We start from the raw sequence: 25,674 nt of genomic DNA, 5'->3' as shown, positions 1-25,674 counted from the left end.
TGATACAATTTTTACTTTTTTTGTTGATGAACTCGAATTGCGAAAAATTCAATAAATTTTTGTTTCGAATTTGCCATATAATCGAGTTAAATTGCATCCATTGTTTTTTGCGACGGGTAATTCCCGATATTTTATACTTTTAGAGAGCCGGAATTTTTTCCTTGAAATTCAATATTTGTTAGAGGTATGATTTGTGCATATAAACAGTCCTCCTATACGAATACTTAAAATACACTTAAAATAGTTAAGATTGAAACCATGTATTTATTCTAAATGTGCAGTTTTATGTTCTTCGATTTAAATTTATTCATGACTAGAGAATTGTCCACATATTACCCCTCGCTATGCTCACAAATATATTCACATGCGGTAAAAAATGATTAGGATCACAGATCTATCAATTTATTTGCTAAAAAACTTTATCAAGTAGCGATAAATTTTTTGTTATTGCTCAGTTTTTGAGTAATAAAGCAGATATTGCAATGTTAAAGCGGAATGGTCACTTCATCCTTTCTACAGATAATCTTTGGGTGATAAGCTCTGTAGAAATAATTCAAACAGACCTAAGAATAAACAAAATTCAATTCAGACAAGTTACGTTCACAGTTTAAGTGACTGTGAATAAATAAATTTTGAATAATTTTTGTTGATGATTTGATGATGAGACATTGGATTAATAAAAATTAATCCTTTGCATAGAAAGATCAGAATTTTGAGGTTCGCAAGTGTGCCATGATCATATTATATTTAACTATTCAGATCTCCGTCGAATGTTAATACACAGGTGATTGCTGATAAGTTTGTGATACATACCATGGTAAGACTACCCACATAACTGCCGCCGACAACGAAGTTGTAGAAGTAATCGAGTATAAAATACCAAATAAGAGAGCCCCAAACCATGATGTGGTTAAACACTGTCCAGTAAGATGTATCGAGCGCTATCTGCACTGTTACAACTATGACTAATATTGTTGCTACCACACTGCCCAGCAGCATGTGATCAGAGAGTACGTAACCCTTTGGTGATACTCCATCCTTGTACGTTCCTGGAAAATAATACAGATGCTTCAGATAATAATGCTTGATGTGTGAGACTGATCATTTATTTTTTTATGCATAATAATTTATCGTGGCATTTTGAGGTAAGACTTTAGTTGGTCATTTTTTCGAAACAAAACTGCAATGGCAATCTCATGTTTGAGATAATATTGGAATCGATCAAAGAGTGACCTGCCTATTAGTGGTGAAAATTCAAACTAATAGGAGTAGCGTTTTGGCTGATTGTTTTTGTTAACGTATGCTGACATCAAAGCTGAAGGGACATTGTACAGCTGGTAGATGGTTATCGTTGCTTGCACGCAACTTTTTTTTCTTGATATGCGTCCAAAAGGACAAAAACGATCAGTTATTATGTCGTTTTTGGATACGATATTGTTATAACACGTCCCCAATTTCGATACTAATGTGGTTGCTTAATTTTCCAAATAAAATGTATGCAAATCTTCGTTCTAAGCCTGGAACTTTGCCAATTACTCGTACTGGAAAGCTCATATATGTAAGATCAAAGACATCGTAATTCATAATCTTTAGTCATGTTTTACATCTGCAATATACCATCAAAAAAATGGAATTAAAAATTTTAAGGATCACAATCATGTGAAAAATAGCCTGGAACATAACTTACACTTACAGACCATCAACAAACAAACTCTATGCTTTCATGTATTAAATAAGTGTTAACAATGTAATCATCCAATAAGAACTTGGGATAAAAATCTTTCAACACTCAGAGAATTTAACTTGCATCCACAGAAAGAGTGACCAATAACGTTAAGTAGGTATAGAGCATCGTACTGCAATTTTATTACTATTGATAGCTATTTCAACAGTTGAAAAAAAATGGATAAAAAAATTAGGCGGACTAATATGTAAACATAATTACCATACGGCACTAGAAACAATACACAGCTGGCGAAGAATCCATGTAGCGCACTCCAACAGAATTCTTTTTTGTTGAATAGCAAATTTTGGTGCCCGGGTGTGTACAGTTTTGGATAGAGTAAACTGTTTTTATCATTAACATCTTGGTCGAATATGCCGATTGCCAGGACGGGCAATGATGTGTAAAATAAATTATAGACGGAAATGTACATCGGGTCGAAAACAGTCTGTAAATAAAATTATGTGTAAGCATTGATTGAAGTAACGTCATTTAAATCACACAATACTCAATCAAAGAGTATCAGATTAATGTTAGACTCAGTCCCAAATGCTCAACTTAGGGAACAATTGCTCAACCAAAGGAGCATACAGAGTATCATATTCGCCTTACTATCATCATTTCAAAACTTAAACAAATGACTCGGTAAAATTACATTATGTTGAGCAGAAAAGCTCGCAATTCGCATAAGTATACAGAGCATTTGTAAGTCACCAGTTTGACACTTTTCTCTTAATATTAGTACAAACTTCAAACATAATGAGAGGAAATGGTGAAAGTTGGCAGGTTTAACAACTGACTGTGCATGCACAATTGAACTTTATCTGTAGGCGAGATCACATCGCAGCAATATTTTCATCTGCAAGGCAGTGGCGCCAACTTACTCAAAATGAGGCAAAAGCTGTAAGACTCGCTCGCATTATGCGGCCAATTGAAATTGTATTCTTATAATGACTCGTGGCAGTCATGAGTTATTAGTCAGTAAGCAATAAAACTTTGCTAAGCCTTCCCGAATCACTGCATCAACTATTTGAAACCTGCTTGACCCAACAGAAAAATCAAATCAATCATGTAATCTCTATAAACCGTGTATTAAAGCTAAAGCTTCAGATCGACAGCTTGCGTGAAAAGACGGCAAAGCTCGCACATGCGCGGTCGCACGCTGAATCTGCTAACTTTCACAGTTTTCTCTCGACATAAGCTCCCGTTCTCCAAGGAAAAACACCCGATTTTCTGACATTTCATCAAAATCAGCGACAAAAGTACTTTTGGATAAGATTCGCTTTTACTTCTATTCAATGTTACAAGAGATTAATTGAATCAAAAACAGGTCACCATCGTTATACTGAGATACTCTCGACATGCCAAAAACTTTGATCGATCAAGCTTTTTCAAAGAGTTTCATTAATAAACGAATATATCAATGTAACTTTCATTCATAATTTCATCACTTTTTACTCTCAAATGCCCAAGTTTTATTCGCTCCTCAGAAACTTATCATTGAAGCTCCGTAATAATGGCTACTTAAGTTTTCACCGAGCTTGATCGATCGGAACTACAAGTACATCATCTAATTGAGCAAGATAATACTGATCGAGCTATATCGAGAATATTATATTAGCTACTAACAGCCCGTGCCGGCTCTAGCTGCCAATATTTTCAAATATTTCTTGTGGTAAAACGCGAACTTTTTTGTAGAGCTCAGTGAAAAATTGAAAACTCTTGAACGTCACTTTCTTCTATCTGTAAGTGTTTAGTTAGCATTTGCATAAGTGTGTGATCTCGTTCTGACTTGATTAACAAATATAGTTATATCTTCAAAACTATCTGGCTGAACAAAAATATAGCCTAAAATTTGGCCAGACGTTGTAACTATACATAGAAAAAAAAACAGAATTGAAACTGGTTCAGGAGTTATAAGCGAACTTAAGGATGGACGGACAGAGTAACATTGAGCCTTATATACGTAGACATAATTTAATAGATTATATAAAACTAAGTTCTGTTGGATATATCTTACCTGAGCACTGAAGCCACAGAAGAAAGCAAACCAAATGTGGCAGAGAGTAAAGGCAAAATTTTTGTAAAAAAAGTACCTAAGGAATTTGCACATTCTGTAATATGACCATCGGCCATGAACAAGTAATAATCTTTCTAGGAACCGGAATTGTCCGATAGAATAATCTGAGGCCAAAACAGCCTGCATTCCTTCTTGCCCGCTGATCCCAACTCCGATGTGGGCAGCTTTGATCATTGAAACATCATTGGCTCCATCACCGATCGCAAGGGTTACTGCCTTTTTACTTTTCTTTATCAATTCAACTACCATTGCTTTTTGAAGAGGCGTTACTCGGCAACATATAACAGACTTACCTATGTTGGAAGAAACTTTTTAATCAAATCAATTCACAATTAGTTATACCTAAATTATATGTTTTGTTCCTCTCAAAATTTGAATATATGTGACACAAAAATTAGATTCTGATTGTAATTCAATAAAACAACGTCAATATTACTACATATTATTTAGGATATATATTAATTAAACTCACAGTGTTTTGAAACATCCAAAAAGAGTTGCTCCAGTTGCGGGTGTAAAGCATGCACCAGTGAATGCCCATTGATAACAATCGCGAAACCTGAATTTTCCGCTTGGTCGAGCTCTTCATCTCTGTTGGCATTGTACTCGGTCTCACTACTGCATGTCGAAAACACAGATTTCAGAATGCAAAGAACCTATCTCTTTTCTTGATGGTTTTTCAAGTTTCAAGTGAAATCAAAATTCATAATATTTACTTTTGAAAACTAACTTTGCTCATTCTACTGGTTACAAAACTAACTAATATACTCGGTAAATATTGATTTACATCTAACAACAAATTATGCCAATTTCTTTGACTATCGCAAAAGTAAACTGTGATTCAAAATATAAACTATTCATAGATTAGAAACTCTATGATATTTGTAATATAACTTCAAGAGTAAAATCTGAGATCTTCATGTCCGTCTACACATGGTGCCCTACTTCGTTCAGAAAAAAAAAAGAAATGGCAAAACAAGATACATTTTGAAACATGTGGAAATGCATAATTTTGGTTCTTGATTCTGCAGTTTGAGGCAGCGTTACGGTCAGTCTTTACCGATGAAGCAAAATTTCTCTTATTTTGACTATTCTTAGAGCCTACGCATCGTTACCATAAAAAAATCGTGGCTAACGCAATTCTGCATGCAATGCCGAACACGATTATCCAAAAAAATATTAAATCGATGCATCAAAAGTGCCAAAATATGTATTGCTGTATTTGAATATTTACCACTGATATTAGGAATACATTTTCTGGCGTTATTCTGGCATAAAGTAATAGTACATTGTATTACAAGTGCAGTAAGTGGGTAATTTTTAATAACTTTGAACGCAGCGCGAACCAAGACGAGAGCTTTGATCACACGCGTCAGATATCGCCAATCCGCACGTATGACACACGCTATTTTTTCGAACACCTGTGAAGGAAAGTTTGATTTTAGACGCAAAGAAGTTGCTTCTGACCGCGTGTACAAATTGGGATCAAGTATTTTACGCGTAATGACAGTGCGTAAAATTGAGTAATTGAAAAGTGCGCATGCGTGAAAGATGACCCTAGTGTGTAAAATCGATCGTTTCAGTCATGCACACGCGCCATCGTCGTTTGCCGCACTGTTTGGAAATGTGGTACATTACGCAGGCTATGCAGGCTTCAAAAATTGAACTTTCCAAGCAGGTGTTGAAAAAAAATGTTTGAATAGTTTTGCCCGGTATAGCATGTAGAGTGCGCTACCACATCAGCGATGTGTAGGCTCTAATAAATAGTCAAAATAGTCGGAGTTTTTGGATTGCATCGGAATTGAATGCATAATCAAATAGATTTTCTTTCCGGCATTCAACATTGTAGTGGCATGGTGTTACCCATTTGTTTCAACAATACTTATAGATTATTAGATACAAGAAAACTAACGATCAAGTAATTACGAAATTCCAAATTGATGGGAAAAACGTTAAGAGAGTAGAAAAATTTATCATTCCACAGAGTTGAAATAGAAAGAAAATTAAGATGCATTCCATGTCAAAAATGTCTGATGATAATCTAGATTCCAAAAATTCACATTCTACTATAACGGGATAAATTGTTTATATTGAGATAAATGAACTTGACAACCACATGAGCAATTACGAAAAAATTCACTATAGTATAACTTTCCATATAGTGGAATATACTCTAATGCAAGTTTATACATCAGTTTTTCAATTATCCATGTGCAAGCTGACATTAAGGTACATGTATATTTTAGTGTAAAGTCTCTAATCAGCGTTATGAACAAAAAAGTGAAATTATTCCATCATGATAAAAATATACCAGAGTTCAGGACCGTTTACAAAATTTCAATTTGAACAGAAAGTTTGTGTAAGGAATACATAATGTAAATTTCATAGCATAGATCTTCGAAGTCCTCTGAAACATTGACGGAAGATCTTGTATTGCCGAGTAGAGGCAAGAGAAAAATTGCGATTTTTTTTAATTACTGCCTAACTTACATCAATTAATCTCATAAAAGTCTCGGTGAATGTAGAAAAATGAACTTATTCCCAAGCGTACCTGATCGCTTTTCCTTATCTTCAGTCAACATGTCGAACTATGTTTATGAGCATATCAAAACATGAATTAAGCATTACAATAATAATATATTCTTACTAGTAATAACGATTAATTTGAAGTAGACAGAAAGAGAAGGAGGGAGTATCAAGTATCAAGCATTCCAATAATTAACTCAACATTTTCATAAAAATGAAATTCATTCTCTCGGACGAAATTTTATCAGCTATGAATACGTTTGTCATGACACGCATAAGATCCAATCTACATTGGAAGAATTCATGGAACCTGCATACGGTTTCTTGTCACGAAGTCAACTACGTATGAACTTACAACCATCACTTAATACCACATTCAACTTCAGAAAAGAAGTCAATTTGGAGATTATTTTTCATTTGATATTCAAAACTGTATATTAAAATACGTATTGCTAAATGCTGATTGAAGTTAATTGATAAAGTTTGATAGCTATGGATTGATTTCGTCCGTAGAATGCAAATAGAAAACACCTGATTACTTTTTTCGTATACGTTCATAAGAAAAGAAAAAAATCCCAATTATCGGGCTGTGCTATTGATCGATTAGTTCTAGACTTAGATTCATTGGTTTTCCAATTAACCGAATAATCGTATAAACAATCGGTTGAAATGCCCAATTAATCGATGAGTCGGTACTTTTTAGTAATTGTTTTTCCGATTATTCGGTAACTAGCCCTTTCAATTAATCTCGTTATTTCGATTAATCGATTAGTTGAAATAACAATTATTCGAAGTTTTAGATTAACCAAATCAACCTATTTTTGACATTAATATTGTGCAAGAAAGAAAAAATACCGTCTCAGATTAAGTAAAATGAGGCCCGAACGAAGATAAATATCAGAAAATAAATTGTGTCACCAGGATATTTTTAAAGATTCAAATAGATTACAAAAATTCAAATACTAATAACAGATGACTCGTTATAACTTTTTGCTCATTTAGACCGCACCCTCGTGACATGCAGTACTCTATGCGCAGGTGTAATTGACATTGCTATAGAGGAAAAGAGTGACCGCGACACAGTGAGATCTTTTCTGCACCCCAGATCTAGAAAAGCCCGACCCAGAGAGCGCTGAGAGCAATAAATTATGGAGTATACTGTATATCAATCATCATGGGACCGAACAGCAGACATTATTGATACAACTGAGATACAACACAATAAATTACGCTAAGATTATAACAAAGAAAGAAAATGTGAAGAGCATTTAAAGTAAATTTCGCGTTACATTTATTATTACCAACATCAGAAATATCTATATTTGATTATTATTGATAATAATAATTAAAAATAGAAATGATTAAGAAAGTAATTGGTTTGCACTCAATGGTCAAGTTATGAAAGATGGTCGTTGTTAATCGCCCTAGATGAATATTTCAGAAACGAAAGAGATGTAAGACAGATACTTTTACAAAACTTGTTTCATGGGAGAAAGATGATGCTAATTTGGTAATTGTAATAATAATAACTTGTGGATTCTTACGTTTTTAAGATTATGCCAGTGATGTCTCATTATAGATACGGAACTCACATTTTACCAGCTGCTGATAGTGAAGAAAAATACAAATTCGAAAATGCAAAGAAAAAAAATGTGGACTTTGTTTTTTTCATACTTTTTCTTTAACTTTAGATTCTACACGTATCTATTATCCATAACCCTCAACGAAAAGTTTTGATGTGGATACTAAAACTGACGAGTTTCAAATGATACGATATTCGTGATGATTTTGATTTGTATCATGAATTATGATAAGAAACCTTTTGGCGAGGGTAAGGGCCAATGAGTCAATGCGGGAGTTACAATAAGAGAAAGAAATAAATAAATAAAACGAAAAAATGTGCAAAAAATCTTCATTCTCTGAATTGGCTTTCAATTTTTAGTTTTGTATAAAACTTTTTCTTCTATCCCTCTTCATTTCTTAGATATTTGCATGGAGCGATTAAACCCCAACCACCCTACGACTACGATAATATTTACATAAACATTTTCAGTTGGTCCCATGATACTACCTTGCTGAAGGAAGTCTACGTCTGAATTCTAATTTGGAAACACCTCTGTAAGAAGATATAAATCTGATCAGGGCAAAATACGGCATTCAGAAAACTTGAATTCATGGAATAATTTGATCTAGTTCTTGTCGTGGACTCTTATAATTCTTTTTATGTGAAAGTATTGTCCACTAATCTTATCCTGTAAAATTTTGAATAAGCTGGGTAAAGTAACGAGTTGTCAATATCTGTCAGACAAGGTAAGGAGACTAATTTACAAAACAGCTCTTTTGTACAAAAATGATGTTAAGACAGATCAGTTTTGGAGATTAATCTTAGCCAAATAATAAACACAGTTCTGTCAATGCGATTGTGTGACTCATTGGTCTTTCTTACTTTTTCTTTATGAATTTAGAATTCAGTGTTGGAAACTATGAGTAGTTAACAAATTTGGTAATGCAAGAAGTCAGGCAGTCGACAGGTAATTGAATGATTCTATCAGAGTTGGCGAACCGACTAATTTACAACAACCACGAGAAGTGAGTCTAAAGTACAACTGATGTAATCCTGGCAGACTAATTTAAAAAAAAGTGTTGCACAAATATTAAAACCAGATAGTGAGATTATGTAATATTCACAAGTGAAATGCCTAAGTGTTTGCTGAGAAAATAATGAGAGAGATGAATTTAATATAATTGCGTTAGTGATACGTTGTATTAGAAACACTTTAAAATACACAGCAGAGATTTTTCAAGCCAGTTTTTAGTCACTTTAATCATTGACTCAAATTGACTTTTTTAATGAATCTTGATCACCGTTGACATGTTTATAAGACGATAATGTTAACTTTGAAGAACTATATTTTACAACTGTCTTCTGGTTTTTACTTTCCTTAACAATTTCTGGATTTACTTTTCACATTTTTTGCCAAGTATAGAAATATTGAGATTCGAAATAAATTTAGTATATGACAAATCTGTTTTTCTGGCAAAACAAATGCCATGTATTCCCTAATCGCAAATTTACAAGAAGTTCCGAGCGCTTATTTAAACGTAAGTATAAACGGGCTTCTACAGCATTACCAATTGTTCGGGATGATTTTTCACTGTGTTTGACAGTTTAGTAGGAAATTAGTATAAAAAATGATGAATTCGGAATTTGGTCTGCGGAGGAATTTGTTCAAAACTCGTATGGTACAAGTTGATTGATATTCCGTTCAAATTCTACTTGAAGAACTCATATCTGGCACGAGATAGATTTACTTTTCTTTCAGAGTGTATGGAAGTGAAATTCCTAGATTTTGACTTCCTCTTGTTAGATAACAACACAGAGAAAGCATTACATAAACAAAACACAGTGCAACATTCAACGTGAATCGTATGAATCGTTAACAAAAGTGTTAATCGGTATTAGAACTGTAAATAATACGTAAAAAAATCATCAAAATTATGCTCCGTCTCTTTCATTTGCCTGACCTTTCCTTGTCCCACCTGAATGTGACAATGGAGAGTGCTGGTCTGCTTTGCTGGTTTGACGCAGTCTTAATTGCTTCTTGGAATCTTGTTAACTGAGTTTCAACACCATCAAACGTAGTCGCATCTACTATGAATACGTCTGTCAATTCATCCGTTAGCAGCTGACAAGAATAACCAATGTTGATCGCAGTCTCTGTAAAAGTATACATCAGTCACATTAAGGAGGTTCATCGCCCTTGAAATATGTTTGCTCTTAAAATGCAATTGATGTAATTAAAAAAAGAACAATTCAAGTTTAATACATCAAAAAATGTCTCCAACCAGGGAGTCGACATTTTGGAGTCGAGAAAATGAATACAATTATTGGCTTGGGGAAAAAAAAATTAATCATTGGAAAATAGCAATAAAGTTATCGAAAAAGTCACGACAAGTATATTGATTATCTATGAAATCACTGCAAAAATTTCGACAAATATCGGGAACTTGTGCCGAAGTTATGAAACTTTATAAATTACAAATTACTGCACATATTCTTATATGCATAGGAGGCACTTCTTCGACTGTGGTACAATAAGGTTCGTCTTTTTTGAGAATTTTGTTTTCATCCTGATCGAAGATGTAGAACAGGGTGCCTCAAAACAAAAAAAAAAAAAACTTATTTTTCAATTTCGATCCTCCACTTCATAAAACCATAGTTCGTAACATAATATTAAACCTCCAGAAAGAATAACTCTGAGTGATTTTTTTAAGTCGTATTAATACAATATCTGGATGCGTCACTGCTTAAAAAAATCGCACCGCGTTACCCTTTCTGGAGATTTAATATTATGTGATGAACTATGGTTTCATGAAATGCGTAATCGCAAAAAAAAAAATATTTTTCATGAGGCACCCGAATGTTGAACATCTGCAAGCTTCTTTTTACTTTTCTATCATGTCAAATTTCTTCAAAGAATGCTTGGTTGTTTTATTTAAATAATAAAATGACTAATACTGATAAAAAAATTTGTTATTGATGGACTAATGGGTCGGAATTGGCTGGTTAACAGTGTCATTCAAACATTAAATAACATTAATATTATTTCACAGATACCTAAATGATTGAACTCGCCATCTTTCAGCAATTGATAACTATACAAATGACGTCGATTCTGTACTTAATTATTACTGAACTACTTTTTCAGCAAATACAGAATATTACATATTTTCAACTAGAGCTATGCAATTGGTCTATCAATGGGAAGAACTATTAATCGGAAATTATCGCTTCTTTGTGAGTATTGGAAACTGTGATAGGCTGCTACCAATAGAGTGCATTGCAAACCCTACTGCCATTGGTTTTAATTTTCTCCACTAGATTACGATATATTTTAATAAAATCAATATTATGCAGTGCACTGTCATTTAGGTTCAATTATGACAGCGGTTCATCAAAAACAAATGGTTTTACCACAAAATGCTGTAAAAATTATGTATTAATTTCTTTACTTTGGCTTTCACTACCTTGTTTGTCTCCAGTCAAAACCCATATCTTAATCCCAGCTAATGCTAAGTTTGCAATAGTTTGTGGAACGCCATCTTGTAGCTTATCCTCGATTGCGGTGACGCCTAATAAAGTCATGCCCTTTTCTATCTCTTCATAAATGGCATCTAATTTGTCATCCCTGTTCTCGAGACTCAAAGCAGCTTCTTGATGTCGTTGCTTCCAGTTATTGAAAAACCTCTCATCCAAGTCTCTTACAGATAAACACAATGTTCTCAATCCTTCGCCAGCAAACTTGTTCAAATGCTCCTGTGTCTTGGCCTTGATATCTTCGCTACCTTTTTTTAATCTTTCATAAATCACATTGTCTGCGCCTTTGCAATACAGCCTGAGCTGCCCGTCTTTCCTCAAAATAACAGACATTCTTTTTCTCACATTGTTGAAGTCGAGAATACACAACAGCTCGTACACTTCACGATTTCCCATTACTTCAATTGTAATACTATTAGGTGATCGTTCTTTGAAAACAAATCCAAAGTTTCTTGCTGCGGAAACGAGCGCAGCTTCATCAGGCGATTGTGCCTGATACTCTAACTTGCCACTTTTCTCTTCAGGCATTACCGTATGACATAGTGCAAGGAGTCTGAAGAAACTATGCACATCTTGATTATTTCGCCGCACAGCTTCCAACAATGTACCATCGTAAAACTTGAATTCAGGCTCATAGTTTTCGTTGAATGAAAAATCCAATGGCGGTGAAGTCTGCAAAATTGTGAGTCATTGAAATTCAAACAGTTAGTTTTCCATTGAATATTTAAGACACGCAACAAGTTAGAGATACACATAGCCTTTGAAAGAATTTACATGAAAATCAAGAAACCCTTCGATACTTAAATTGTCCATTTTCAAACAAAGAGCATTTTATTAGAGAATTTTTTTTTTTTGTGCAAGGTGAATTCGTAAACATTTGGAGGCGCTGTAACTTCAGGTACGTTAAATTCTAAGGCAGTAAGTTTGTGTTTTTTAGCTGCGGTGCTTTGACAGCATTCAAGTTTGGTTTAACGCAGGGTCTTAAGGTTTCCTTTTCAACTCAATATCATTTCAATAATCACTACTTTCACAAAGAAGATCAATAGAGAGGAACCATGATTGAATGCGAAGAGAAAGAAATCCCTAATTATGCTCATTACGTTTTGTATATTGGCATGTTTAATGACTTTATAACGTCGAGTATCCTGATAAGGCTCATTTGAGAAAATATACGTACTAATACAGTTTTGAAAATATACGTGCTGTAATTTTAGAAAGACAAGAATAAGCCTGAAACTTACGTACCTATGTCAGGTGAGGACAACAACAAACAAATAACATACACCACTAAAGCATTTCAACATACGCTCGGACAAGTAAAAGATATCACAAAACCAGGCGAATGAGTAATGGACAAATATTACAGTTCTAGGAAAAACGAAGGGAGAAAGAGAAGCACAGTACGAATTATTACATATGAAAATATGTCAGGATTGATGTTGTACTGATTTGTCACAGGACAGATGAAAAATCATATCTTTACGGGAAATTGCTACTGCGTAATCGAAGAAGTATGTAACGGTAATGAAGTAACTATTAGTAAATAAATTTCGACAGATATTTCGTTTTTTTGTAATTCTATCAATGTTAATCATAATATGGATAATATATAACTATATTGCCTCTGAAAAGATATCAGCAAGGCTGGGTAAAAGGCTTTCATAAATGTATTTAAAACAGAATATGGAAAGTGAAGTTTTGAAGATTCTTGCTAGATCTAGCTAGTTGTAGTTATTGTAAAGACATAACAAGCGCTCGATTACACGCTATTTATTTTGCGACATATTATTCAAAACGCTTTAATATCTCTGTATAAAAACTACAGCTAGACATGCTAGATTTTGGCGCGCGATTCCGTCGAGATATTTGTAAAATCACTGTTTCATTCGAGCAAAACGTTTGCTGCATTGATAAATACACTCTCATTACGATAAAATTAAATGAAGGCCTGAAAATTCTAATATAATGAATTTCAAATGGAAAGAATAATTTTGGAATCTTGGTCATGGCATTTTGGAAAAAATGCAAAATCCATTTAAACAGAGACATTTGACAAGTAGCTACATGCATACATTTGAAATACATTTTTAATTTAAAGTAAAAAATATAAAATGTAGGTTCGAATCTAAGTGAAATGAGAAATGCAAAATGGTGTTTTACATTTTAAATACATAATTAAAAAGAAAAAATTTCAAATATTACCCAGCCCTGAGTATCAGTTAGTATTGATAGTTCCAGTACCGTGCAGTCTGCATTATTAGACTTTATAGAGTTCGCTGATGATTCATTAATTGTTACAATCAATAGTGTTGACGTATTAAGTATATTTTATGAACCCTCACATTCCATGACAGTAATGAAATCAGTAGCAATTTTTCGTAAGGGTGTTGCATATACATAGCTACTATATTTGACATAAGCATGCATACTGAAGTAGAAGGTGCAGTTCTAGGTTGACCGTTGATAACGGGTTCCGGGGTTGTGCTTGATATTCTGTCAGCTTGATCCAGAAGTCGTGCGTTAACGCCATTAAGAGGCGAATAAATTGGCCGAACGAGTTCTTGTCCATTGTTCCATTGCATTCTTGGGGTCTGCACAGCTCTATCTGTCTATATGCAGCACACACATGCTAAATAATATGCACAAAATGCAAAGTCGATTGGAGACCTCGGCAGCAAAAATACTTCTAGGAAAACTCTAATTTACTTCATCTCACATATACTAGTAATAATATCAACACAGTAATCGTTTTTTTCTTTGGTTATGGTTATTTCATTGGAACGCTGGTCTTGAATGCTGTTCCAATGATTGTAAGCTATTATTTGATTGGATTTAAAACATTTGAAATTAGACTTTAAAGGTAAGCAAGAGCTCTTTTAGTGCCGAGTTCTTCAATGAAACTACCAAGATATGTGCATGTTTGTATATTATATGCTGGCTATTCCATGGTGGAAAAATCAGTTGGATCTTAGATATTTGTTTTCAATTATCCAGACGGTAGGTCCCTTCTTAAAGACTAACGACTTGAATTTTTTTTGCAAAACGTCCAGGACTCTACTGATTCTCCGTACATGAAATGCCTCGTGTATGTTTAGGGTAAGACATGATACTAGCCTTATTGCCATGCAATACCGAACAGTTTCGAATTCTCTATGATGCAAGTGTGTAAAAGTAGCTTTGACTTGAAAACTTTGCTGACATTCAGCTCGATTTGTACATAATGCCAATTTGAAAGAATTAAATCATCACCAAAGTGATTCTAAATGAATTGGCATAGTTATTTCATGTAATTAAGATTGTGTACAGCTGTTAACGACATTTAGATTGTCTAAATATTGTCTGCAGTTTTGAAATAATCCTATTGCCAGGGCATCATTAAATTTTTATATTTTTATTTCTTGTACACCGATCAAATTAGGACCTTCACAAAGCATTCAATTCTTCTGCATCAACTTATATCTTCAATAATAGCTTTCTAGCATGAAAACTGTCAAAAAAGGGTATACGTTTTTCTACCAATCAGAATCATAGTAGAAAAATTATGTAAAAGTTTAATATTATTTTCGTACCTATGAAACATGTTTGTTTTTATTCTGAACTGTACAACAAGGGAAAATATTCAAAAGCAACAAAAATGCGAACGTAAGCAAAGGGTCTATAGACTAATGGAATGATGCGAAACTGCGACTTATACAAAAGGTGAAAAGAGAAAAATAACTCACTTCACTCAGCTCGATAATTTCTCCGGTTGTCTCGTCCACAATATCCCCATAGCACTTGCCGGCCACTGAACACTTGTTAAAAGTCATTATGTTTTGCGTCAACGTACCCGTTTTGTCTGAAAATATATATTCTATCTGACCAAGCTCTTCATTTAGTGTTGTGGTCCTAGCTTTGGCGTGCGTATTTGTTGGCTCGTAGTACATTTCTTCATCCCAATTAATTAAGAACGATTGAACAAATCTAATCACTTCAACACTAACGTATAAGCTGATGGGTACCACTGTGTTCAAGACTATTGCGTATGAGAAGAAGACCAGCAACGCTATTACTGTTGCACCACCCAAGGGCTCACTGGGCACAAGGGAATCCCAAGGCAAGTAAACTTGAAAATGGCGTCCAACTAGGCTTTCCCATATTCCACAACCAATCATACAAAACAGACACAGTGATAACAAAAAAAACACTATTCCAATGATCAGAAGATTCAACAGTCTATCTATCGAGGTTCTCTTGAACTTGGTCTTCCCTGAGTTCTGCATGAGTTTTGTATCTTTGCCAGCAAAGATTACAACCCCGTAACACCACTGGGTGTTACGCAATACGCAACCCCTTAGGATCACTTTGTCATTGTCCAGTGAGTATCTAGAAGCAAAAATCTTTGTTTAACAATATTTTCATTATTTCATTGATACGAAAAATAAGTCATATCTTAAGCTAAATAATTTTTGGCTTCTTTTTGTAAGACTTAAAATCGATAAATCACAGGTCTGAATGTTCAACATGTAATAATGTTTCGTTTGAAAATAACATTTCTTTTCGATCCCACTTAAAAACCTGTTGCACATAGCGAAGAAGAAATCCATGCAGGACATTTTTTAAATCTTCTGTTTTTCCATTTAAATAACATAAGGAAAATGTCATTTATTTTTTAAATTGTTAGCACTCAATTGCATTCAATGAGTCGAACTTGATCCTGCAAGCAATTTATAGAGGGTTAAATTCTCTACAAAAGTGTCTATTTAGCAAAACTGGCAACTCAAGCGATTTGAAAGTTATAAACCTCAAGAGTCAATATTGTGTTAAAGATTATCTTCAAGCGCCCTTAGACGCTAAACTATTGGCTTAGGTAAAAAATTTCAAACGATACTTTTGTAGAGAATTTAATTTTCTATAAAATGCTTTTTTAGGGTCAAGATTGTATCGAATGCAGATGATGTAACGATTGTTTTAAATAATGGAATTTCTTCCTATTCGAAATGCTGACCAATCGATGTAATGGTCTGTCTCAACTTTGATCATTCGAAAATTTGGCCTGCACCAATGTGTTTGTCCCTAATATGATTTCATCCTGCATGGTGTCTTTTAAGCGGTGTGTCTTGACGAATAAAGAATAATAATAAAAGAAAAAATAGTCATGTGTGATTTAGCAGCGTTTGTTTTTCAATTCATTCACTTGATTCCTTCCAAAGAGAATATTCTATCGAAGTTTATCAGAACTCTAGGACTAAATTAGCTTATCATGTATTTTGATTACAATTAGATTGTCACAAATGTCAGAAACAGTTTGCATCTTTGATATGATCTGCGATGGATTGAAGTATGGCAATTTTTTAGTTTTGAAAGTAGACATCTCGGTTAAAAAAATCCAATCACCATACCTTTTTCCTCTCCACAGAAGGGTGCCCTCGAACTTATTCAGCAGATTGTTCGGAGTTTCGCATACAATCTCACCATCAAACTGGCCAATTAAGTCGTTGTTGTCCATCATTTCAGCAGTTTCTATTAAGCACTGCCGGCACTTCAGGTTTGTTTCTCTAGGCAAACGATATCGGAAGTAATAAAACAGTGTTTCAACGAAAAACGTTAACCGAAATACATTTTACTACTTATAATCATCAAACTGTGTGCAAACGCTTGACCGGCCAATAACTTAGTTACTCAAAAGCTGAACATTTACGCAACTAACCCATCTAATTCTGCAGTCTCTATGTAACACAGGCCGTTTGGTTCACTGGTCGATAGCAGTAGGACATCTGCAGCAACAAATTGATCGTTTTCCATCCTAATTACGTCCCCGACCTGGACCTGGGCCCATTTCTCTTCTCGTAAGCTTCTGTCCCTTAAAGCTTGTGACCGCCTGTTATTGACTTGTGAATCACTAGTATGACGTTGCTGCGAGAGAATAAACCGTAACGATTCATTAAGCGTTCAGGATACATTACAGATGATTTATTTTGAGAAGGCAGGAAACCTTTCGTGCGAACTAGATCATATTCCATATTTAACACTTTTTTTTTATACAATGTATAAATTAATACTCACAAAGTCATCGTAGGCATCCTTCACAGCGGTGAGCATAAGCACTCCAATCAATGGTATGGCTGTGGTGATAGGGGTAAGTGAAGATATAGCAGGAATCACTTGAAGCACCAGCAAGCACAGGAAGTAAAAATTAGCTAGTCGCTGGAACTGCTCTAATAGATTCAGCGGGAGAAATGTCAGAACCGAATACTTGGACGTCTTAATGTAGTTGTTCTGTCGAAAATAAAGTTGCGATTATTTTTCTGAAGATCAAGCTCGATGGATCGAAATTTCGGGTACATTGATTTTAGAGTTGAACTTTAGTACTCCAATACTCCGATACTACGATCGAAATTTTCAGGAAATGAATATTTGTAGGGAATTCGGTAAATTCTTACCGCGTAGTGGAATTGTGAGTTGTACTCCCGATTGTTCGCGCGAATTCGCCTCTCCGTCTCTGAAACATTGAGAAACGCAACTTAGATACCGGTAAGCACGTTATACAGTTGGAAAATCACAGTACATCTCAAACCTGTCGTATTCATTTCAATTCCAATTAGATCAAGATCAATCCTTTTATCGTGCATTTAATTGTCCGCATGTACATTGTACTTAGTATAGGGATAAAAAATGTAAATAAGATATGAAATTCGTCAGTTTTTATTGCATAAGCATCTATTCTATAAATTTGTTTACTTTTTCACAGATGCTTTGAAAATTGTGGAATATACAATTTCTATTTCATTGAATTATGAAGTCTCAACAGTAACCTCTACAATTTTCATACGATTGAAAGATGTGAACAAGAAAATTGCAATTCAATTCTACCATTGTCTGCTCAATTTATTGAACTATACGCTGAATGAAATTCGATTTTATTGAGAAATTCTCTGTTATTCGTGGTCAGTCATCCACGAGAATTTATTACGTCGGGTCTAACGGTAAGTTTGGAATCTCTCAAAGCCTGGACAGTAAACTTTAAACAGTGCCTGAAGTTAGTTTCTATTGTATCGTATAAACAATTTGTTATTCAATTACCGTATTCCGATATTTTGTTGTAACTACCTCTCAAACACTTATATAATATAATTCTTACGCTTTAGGTTTGAAGTTTTGAAATTTGAGTGAAATGCAGAGTTGTTCAAAGAACTTTATCATCTCAAATTCTCGTGAGCCCAAGTCATCAGTTCAAAACGATACAAATCAATAAATCCTACAACTCATTCCAGTCTAGAAATATGGCAGCAAAAATCGAATTTTTGGCTGGCAAGGCTGTTTCGGAAAATAGTTTCATTTCTTTACACAAGCTATGATGGCGGTGTATTAGCTCATTTCCTGATACTTTAATCAAAATCAAATATGTCAAGGTCCAATTTTGACCCACACTGATCGTCCTCAATCCTTAATCAAAGGATGCGTTATATTTTTCAACACAAAATTTCATGGAATGAGGTATTTTCACATTTCGTTGCTGTTGCATTTCAATCGGCAAGAGTGCTTTTACCGTATTGAATGCATAAAAAACATTCCTGAAAATATCTTTGCATTGATTGTCTCATCGTATTTGTTTTAAACTTGTCATGTTGAGATTATATTAAAGTCTCTTTAAAGTTACAACTCATACAGCGCACGCAAAACCTGCAACTTCTGTTTCTATTAAATATCATCTTACTTGCCCTATACACATTGCCTACATTATAATATCCTGCATTTTTGAATTGAGGCTTTTTTAACCGAGACTCGGGATGATTGTTAAATTTGTTTTTGGCACAAATAATATACATTTTTCGAGCACGATCTTTAGTAAAAGGAGTGTCTTATACATGAACCACCGAAGAAAACGTCGGATGAAGAAAAAATTCTAAAGTCGCATAGAAAGCACGTTTTAGCCCTCAAAAATAAAAAATAAGAAAAAAGAAGACAAGTTGATTACAGTGAAACTTCAGTTATACGTTTCGCATTTTAACGTTTTTCTCATTTATACGTTAAATTTTTCTGATCCTGAAAATTTCTGTCTATAAGCCATGTGAAAATTTTTTATTTCAACGTTTCTCATTTATACGTTTTTTCGCACTTAAACACTACGTATTCACCCTTCGAGAACAGGCCTATTTTTTCGGTCATAGAGAATACTCTGGGTCAAAATGACCTAGTCCCATTTTTGACGTGTTACCATTTTAAATGTACGGGTACGATCTACCTGACAAAATTTAGGGGTATAGTTTCGCTATCTTAGAATGTGATAGTGTAGTTTAGAAGTATGAATATACCTCATAGATATAAATTTCTTTTTAAACTGGGAAAAGAAAAATGTTTGATGAATTATTGATTTATAAGATAAAGGTATGGGTCAGAATGACCCCGTGTGTCCTCAAAGGGTTAACTTGGCGCGCGCTGCGGTGCAATGCTCTAATAAATAGTATTTGTCCATTTCGCTAGCGATCGTTGAATCGACAAGATGATACCCACTGTAAACCAGAACATTTTCACCTTCCAATCGTGAAGGTTTGAACTATTTAGGTGTTTCGCTTTAACGTTATTCTCACTTATACGTCAATATTGCCAAATCGCTTTGAAAATCGTATAACTCAAGTTTCGGTGCATTTAATATTTCGGTTTATTATAGCACCCACGAGATGATAAATAGTGAACATACACGCGGGAATAAATATTGGCTGTGAAGGAATATATACAAAAAAATTGAAAGTATTAGCTGTAACTTATATGTAATTTCAGAGCATTGTCGTTCGGTCAGTATCAGTATACATAGTAAAGGATTGAATAAATAACATGGGCAAAGGAAAGCTTTCGTGGCACTGACTTAGAAGCACTTCTTATAACAAAGACAGTGTCATGAAATATGCAGGAAGGACACTCAAGGGCCACGTAGCGTTGTTAGATTCGTGGAAATGGATATCGGAAAATTATATTGCTCCGCTATAATACACCAAAGCACGGAGCGTATCATTATAATTAATATCTACATAATTATAATTACAGGCTATGTGACATTTAATTTAAGTAATACCATGAAAGTTCTTTAGCTGTACATCAGGGTGCTTCGCATTCAAAAAATGTTCGATTTTCCGACGGGTGCGTGCAAAAAATGCTTGCTTCTGGTCTAAAAAGAAGCATAAAAAAAAAAAATGAGCATTGTAGCACTAGTTACAGGGTGCGTGAAACGATTTTTCTACAAAAGTGAAAAATCGATTCGAGCACACTTTTAACACGTATCATCTCTTCTATGTATTACAAAAAAATGCATCATGGCCCAAGATTATCGAAAGCGCATACAGAATGTGCCATAATACATTTTTTTGTAAAATATAAAAGAGATAATACTATAAAAATACAAATGTAAACATTTTTTGCGACCCTTGTGTATAGGAAATTCTCTGTAATGCGCTTTCGATAATCTTGGGCCATGATGCATTTTTTTGTAATACATAAAAGAGATAAGACGCGTTAAAGGGGTGCAAAGATCGAGTTTTCGCTTTTCTAGAAAAATCGTTTTCGCACATCCCAAAACTAGTGCTACAACGCTCAGTTTTTTAGAGACTTCTCGTTAGACGAAAAGCAAGCACTTATTGCATGCACCCGTAGAAAAATTGCAAATTTTTCAATTGTCAAACATCCTACTGTACGTGGTTCCGAATTTTTGTCTTACTGTTTGATTCTGTCGCTTGTATCGCTCTTTCATTCATCATCAACTTCATCCAATCCACAATCATTCGATGAAGCTTATCTGTATGGAATGAAGGTACGGCGTGGTTTCTTGCATACATATATAGGATCTTACATGTTCTTGATTACGACCCAGCAGAAATTCATGAGGCGTTTGGTTTATTCTGATCAAAGATTGGCAATATTTCAAGGAATTGCGCATCTTTCGCAAAACAGACAGTGCAAAAAAGAAAGACTAATTACACAGATGTCGTATGAGGAAAAACGCCGGTGTCAATCGAAATTCCGAATGTTTAAAACAACGAACGATACATTGGCCTTCAGGTGACATGTGCTCAAGCGTTTATCGAATACGTGGAGGTTGGCAACGTTCGGAGTTCAGACCATTCAGAATCTTAAGCCTATTTTGTGCATTGACCGTTCGGTGTATTGGTCTGTCTGAACTTTGACGATTCCCAACCTTGGCCTGCACTAGGTATTGATAACTAAAGAGCGTCGTCGTCATGTTTACTGTACAAAGTATACCGGATGTGGTAAAACGGAAGTTGCACATATAGAGCGCGAATCATACGGTGTGTGTTTTCCGACAACCGGTTATCGACTGTTCCTGATTGTTAAGGTGGTGCCCTGGTCGATTTCGACGATGACGTATATATGTCTTTAAATACCAAAGTTCACGTATCTCAAAGACGAAAAAGGACTCGACCACCCCATTCTACATGCATGCAAACGGCATTTACTGTTGCGATTTTGTACAATTCCTGCCATTTCTTTATTTCTGCGTCGAATGAAATTGTACGTACACTGAGAGAAATTTTTAGTTCCGGTTACCGCTCAGTCCTTAACTATTTTCATTTTTCACCACGATATAAAACTATAGTTCTGGGTGTAAAATAAAAATTGGTCAATTCCAACGATATTGAAACAGTTTTTTTTACCGACATCTGTAACGTGTGAAATTTTTCTCAGTGCAATGTCCATAACGGGGCGGTGAAGGCTTCGATATTTACGAGACGTACGCGTCAACGTCGAAATCGACCAGGGCACCCCCTCAACGGCTGACTGACTCACCGCTGGAAAAAAATGCGGAACTTCGGCCGATGCACTCGGTGGCAGGCGGCGTATTCGGAGGCACCGTGGAAGACGTTGGCGTTTGGCGATACCTGGCCGTTCCTCTCCACACGGCGAGCTTCCCGAGAACAGTAAGGAGAGACTCTCTTAAGGATGTGTGCTTCGTGCCTCCCAGACTGCTCGAGCTATCTCTCTTTGAACATTCACCGGCTGGTTCGACCTCGTCGGACGACGAGGGGAGATTCACTATAATGTGGGGCGTCGGCGTCTGCTGTTTACCCTTCGTTCGTCGCCGTTTCCTCTTCTTCCTCCGTTCGCAGCCCCGTTCGTCGTCAGGATCCGGCGTCCCGACGTCGTTGCCCGTTTTCGCGTCACCGCAGTCACCGACACTGACATCCCTCACCTTCGGCGAGGGAAGCAAGAACGACACAAAGAATAATGCGATTCGTGGAACGATGTGATAACTGGCCTCGTCGGCTGTCCGAGACGCCCGACGTTGTCTAGGTTGAAAGGATGCTTTCGGAACATTATAACCGCGGTTTCATACCCTGGTGTACACCCGTCAACGAGGAGGGACTGAGCCAATCGTCACTTTGGATCCGCACCAAATTTCGATACTACAACGATTTGCAAGTAATTTACATCATCTCGTACGATTTCAGATGTTTCGAGTGATTCTACAACATTTCACGGGATTTCAAAAGATATGGAATTTTAAATGGTTTCGTTGTATTTGATAGATTTCAGACGTTATCACTGGATATGAAAAAAATTTTATAGGATTCGATAACACGTCACAGGAATTTCACCGGATTCCAAAGAATTTTGAAGGATTTCAAATGATTTCAGATTTTTTTAGCCGATGATTTCAATAATACTTCAGAGATTCCGACGGATTTTATGAATATCATATCATTTCAAAGATTTCAACGATATCAGACAATTTTGCAAAATTTTACAGGATGTAAGACGATTTCATGAGTGGTTCAACACTGGATGTCAAGTGTGGTCAATCCCTCGACCGTCACACGTGAACGTATCACAGGCATATTATACTACATTGTAATACGATATCAAAAAACTTGATCTCAAAATGTTACTAAAAAAGACGCGATCTTAAATTTTGACCAGAAAAGACGAGATCACAAGTATCGGTTTATTTCTTCCGAAATCAGGTTGGCGACTCTATATTTCGTTCAATGTTAATTAAAAAATTGGCGATTCGAACCTTACGCGAAAATTAGAAGTAATTGAAATCCTTTGTAGCTCGGATAATCTTTACGGTCAAAACAAAATTTCTCTTACGTACTTCTAATGTTGGTGATTGCAAGGTTATGCAAAGCGTTTCTGTTATTCGCTTTGACTTTGAATTATCGAAATTAAGATAATAGTAATGAATATTATTTCGTGAACGTAATATATTATACAGTTTACACATTTAAGATTTATCTTCTGCACGTTGTGTTTTAAAAACATAAATTTCGATATTGGTGATAAAAGCCAGGTTCCCAAAATAGAAAAGATAAGAAGCTTAACATCTTCGTATAACTACTTGCTGCCATTAACGTTATTTCAAACAACTAAAAATTGATTCTCTATGAAGGAGGTTGAAATTAAAACATTTTTCTATGATTTTCATTTCGTGGAAAAACATTAACAATTCGATAATTGTAAGTGCAAGGGTATGGAAGAAATACTTAGGATCATCTCCACGTAGCAATAAAAAATACTTTCAACATCAGGAGTGCTTAAATGCATTTCAGCCTTAACCGAAAATGTTCTTTGAACTATAAATAATTCCAAGTATCGTAGGTGCGAATCGTCAAATCCTTGTTGTATTTGCCCGTTTTTTAATTCAGTAATACTAAGCGTGTGATGTGTTGCCAACCTGATTTCGCAGAAAATAAATGTTATATTTTGGAATAGCACGTTATGCCTTTTGATACGTCAAAATATATGCAAACGCTGCTCAAAATGTTGAGGATATTGTACCCGAGCTTGCGGAAATCCGGCTACGATTACTCTACTTCAATCAAAGCCCCAATAATTAATTATATACCTACGACCTCCTCTTCCCTCTCTATTGCTGCTTAAATTTTTCTATGCCGATAGTAAACATTTCGTAAACTTATCGTTACGATTGTGTTACGAAAGCTGCTTATTATTCCGATAAAAATTAGTACAACATTGGGTGAAATCGCAGCGGTTAAAAATACTGCATCGCTTTTGATTGGGCCGTTGCATAATTCTGCCAATTCTTTTCTGGCACGATTATTATCAGAACTATGAAAAGATCCGATTATTAATACTGAAGCGTCTTTCCGGTTAACAAAACAGTTTCGCGATGAACTTCAAGTATTTTGGGTCAAGTTTCGTAATTGACAGTTTTAAAATTCCACAGAGAAGTGAAATATAAAAAGTGTGAAAATCGACGTTCAAATTATCGAAATTAAGTAAGAGAATTGTTACAGAACTTTATAAATTTACGATGAATTCAGAAATACATTTCTCAACCGTGTATGCCAACGATTATATTGCTTCGATAAATTAGGTACAACGCTGCGATAATTAAATTTGTGCTTTTTAATGACCACGTGAGCATAAACCGACTCCGTTAAGTTAAGGATAATATTTTTTGAACAATTTTAAGTGAAATTGAACTTTGACTTGGAATTATAGAGATCGTAAAAAAATTTTTAAGAGTAGGTACAGTTTTAGAATCGTGGTTGTAATTTCGACATCGACGTAAATTTTGAAAACTGCTGAAATATTTTCATGTCGCTTTGATCTTCGGCAGAATATCAATTACGTATTTACAAAAGCTGGTCAATGAGCAATATTGCACAATTTTCATCGTATAACCCGTGAAGGTTTGAGAAGTCAAAAAGAGATGAAACTGGAGGCCTCTCCGCTGAATTGCTTCTAACGTTGATTTAACGAGACTTGAGAAAAAAAGATCCTAATTTCGTGACATTGGAATAATTTTGAAAAATATTAAAAACTATGTATCTTCTCCTTTACGGCGATTTTATTTTTTGCTAAATTTCAAATGACCCCAAGTTACGAAGTATCGAATTTTTCGAAAAAATTGCATCGTTGCATCTACGTTAAGAACTTTGCAGCCTCATGGAAGTTGAGACTATACTTTTGCAGTTCGTTGATTTATAAAAATGTATTCGATTCGGACGAGAAGAAAATGATACGCAACAAAACGATCCAGTGACCCAATTTAAAGACGACGTATTCGTTTCTAGTCAAGCATACAAGATTTGGAGTATTTTCTGAGTAACAGGTTTGTGCAGTTCGTAGTGGCTTTGGTATAACTATACATAAGTGGTAAAATGATAACGATGCGGATAAACAATTAGCCAATGATTACGTGCTTCGCTTCACAGAACTTCGTGAAGTTCAGCATTTTCAGAAATAAGATTCGCGGATACAAACAAATCTCGGGTGTCTTCAAGGTTG

General features: G+C 35.0%; 1 protein-coding gene across 13 annotated transcripts in view; it reads right to left on the bottom strand.

Moving 5' to 3' along the window:
• Positions 1-25,674, bottom strand: part of LOC124299489 (phospholipid-transporting ATPase ID) — a 122,346-nt gene that overhangs the window by 12,178 nt on the left and 84,494 nt on the right. For 9 of the 13 annotated variants that reach the window (XM_046752704.1, XM_046752703.1, XM_046752710.1 and 6 more), the window contains 13 exons: positions 22,207-22,609; positions 17,850-17,908; positions 17,473-17,685; positions 17,117-17,322; positions 16,809-16,964; positions 15,150-15,792; positions 13,857-14,036; positions 11,358-12,099; positions 9,855-10,047; positions 4,276-4,421; positions 3,744-4,096; positions 1,946-2,171; positions 814-1,049 (listed from right to left, as the gene is read on the bottom strand). In XM_046752704.1, the coding sequence (XP_046608660.1) occupies positions 814-1,049; positions 1,946-2,171; positions 3,744-4,096; positions 4,276-4,421; positions 9,855-10,047; positions 11,358-12,099; positions 13,857-14,036; positions 15,150-15,792; positions 16,809-16,964; positions 17,117-17,322; positions 17,473-17,685; positions 17,850-17,908; positions 22,207-22,609 (3,756 nt within the window). The remainder of the gene's footprint in view (positions 1-813; positions 1,050-1,945; positions 2,172-3,743; positions 4,097-4,275; positions 4,422-9,854; positions 10,048-11,357; positions 12,100-13,856; positions 14,037-15,149; positions 15,793-16,808; positions 16,965-17,116; positions 17,323-17,472; positions 17,686-17,849; positions 17,909-22,206; positions 22,610-25,674) is intronic. The other 4 variants (XM_046752709.1, XM_046752708.1, XM_046752711.1 and 1 more) reach the window with 4 other exon arrangements.

This window comes from Neodiprion virginianus, chromosome 3 (genome assembly GCF_021901495.1).
Source record: "Neodiprion virginianus isolate iyNeoVirg1 chromosome 3, iyNeoVirg1.1, whole genome shotgun sequence".
In the NCBI taxonomy this organism is placed as follows: domain Eukaryota; kingdom Metazoa; phylum Arthropoda; class Insecta; order Hymenoptera; family Diprionidae; genus Neodiprion; species Neodiprion virginianus.
This window is presented reverse-complemented; position numbering and strand designations above follow the sequence as displayed.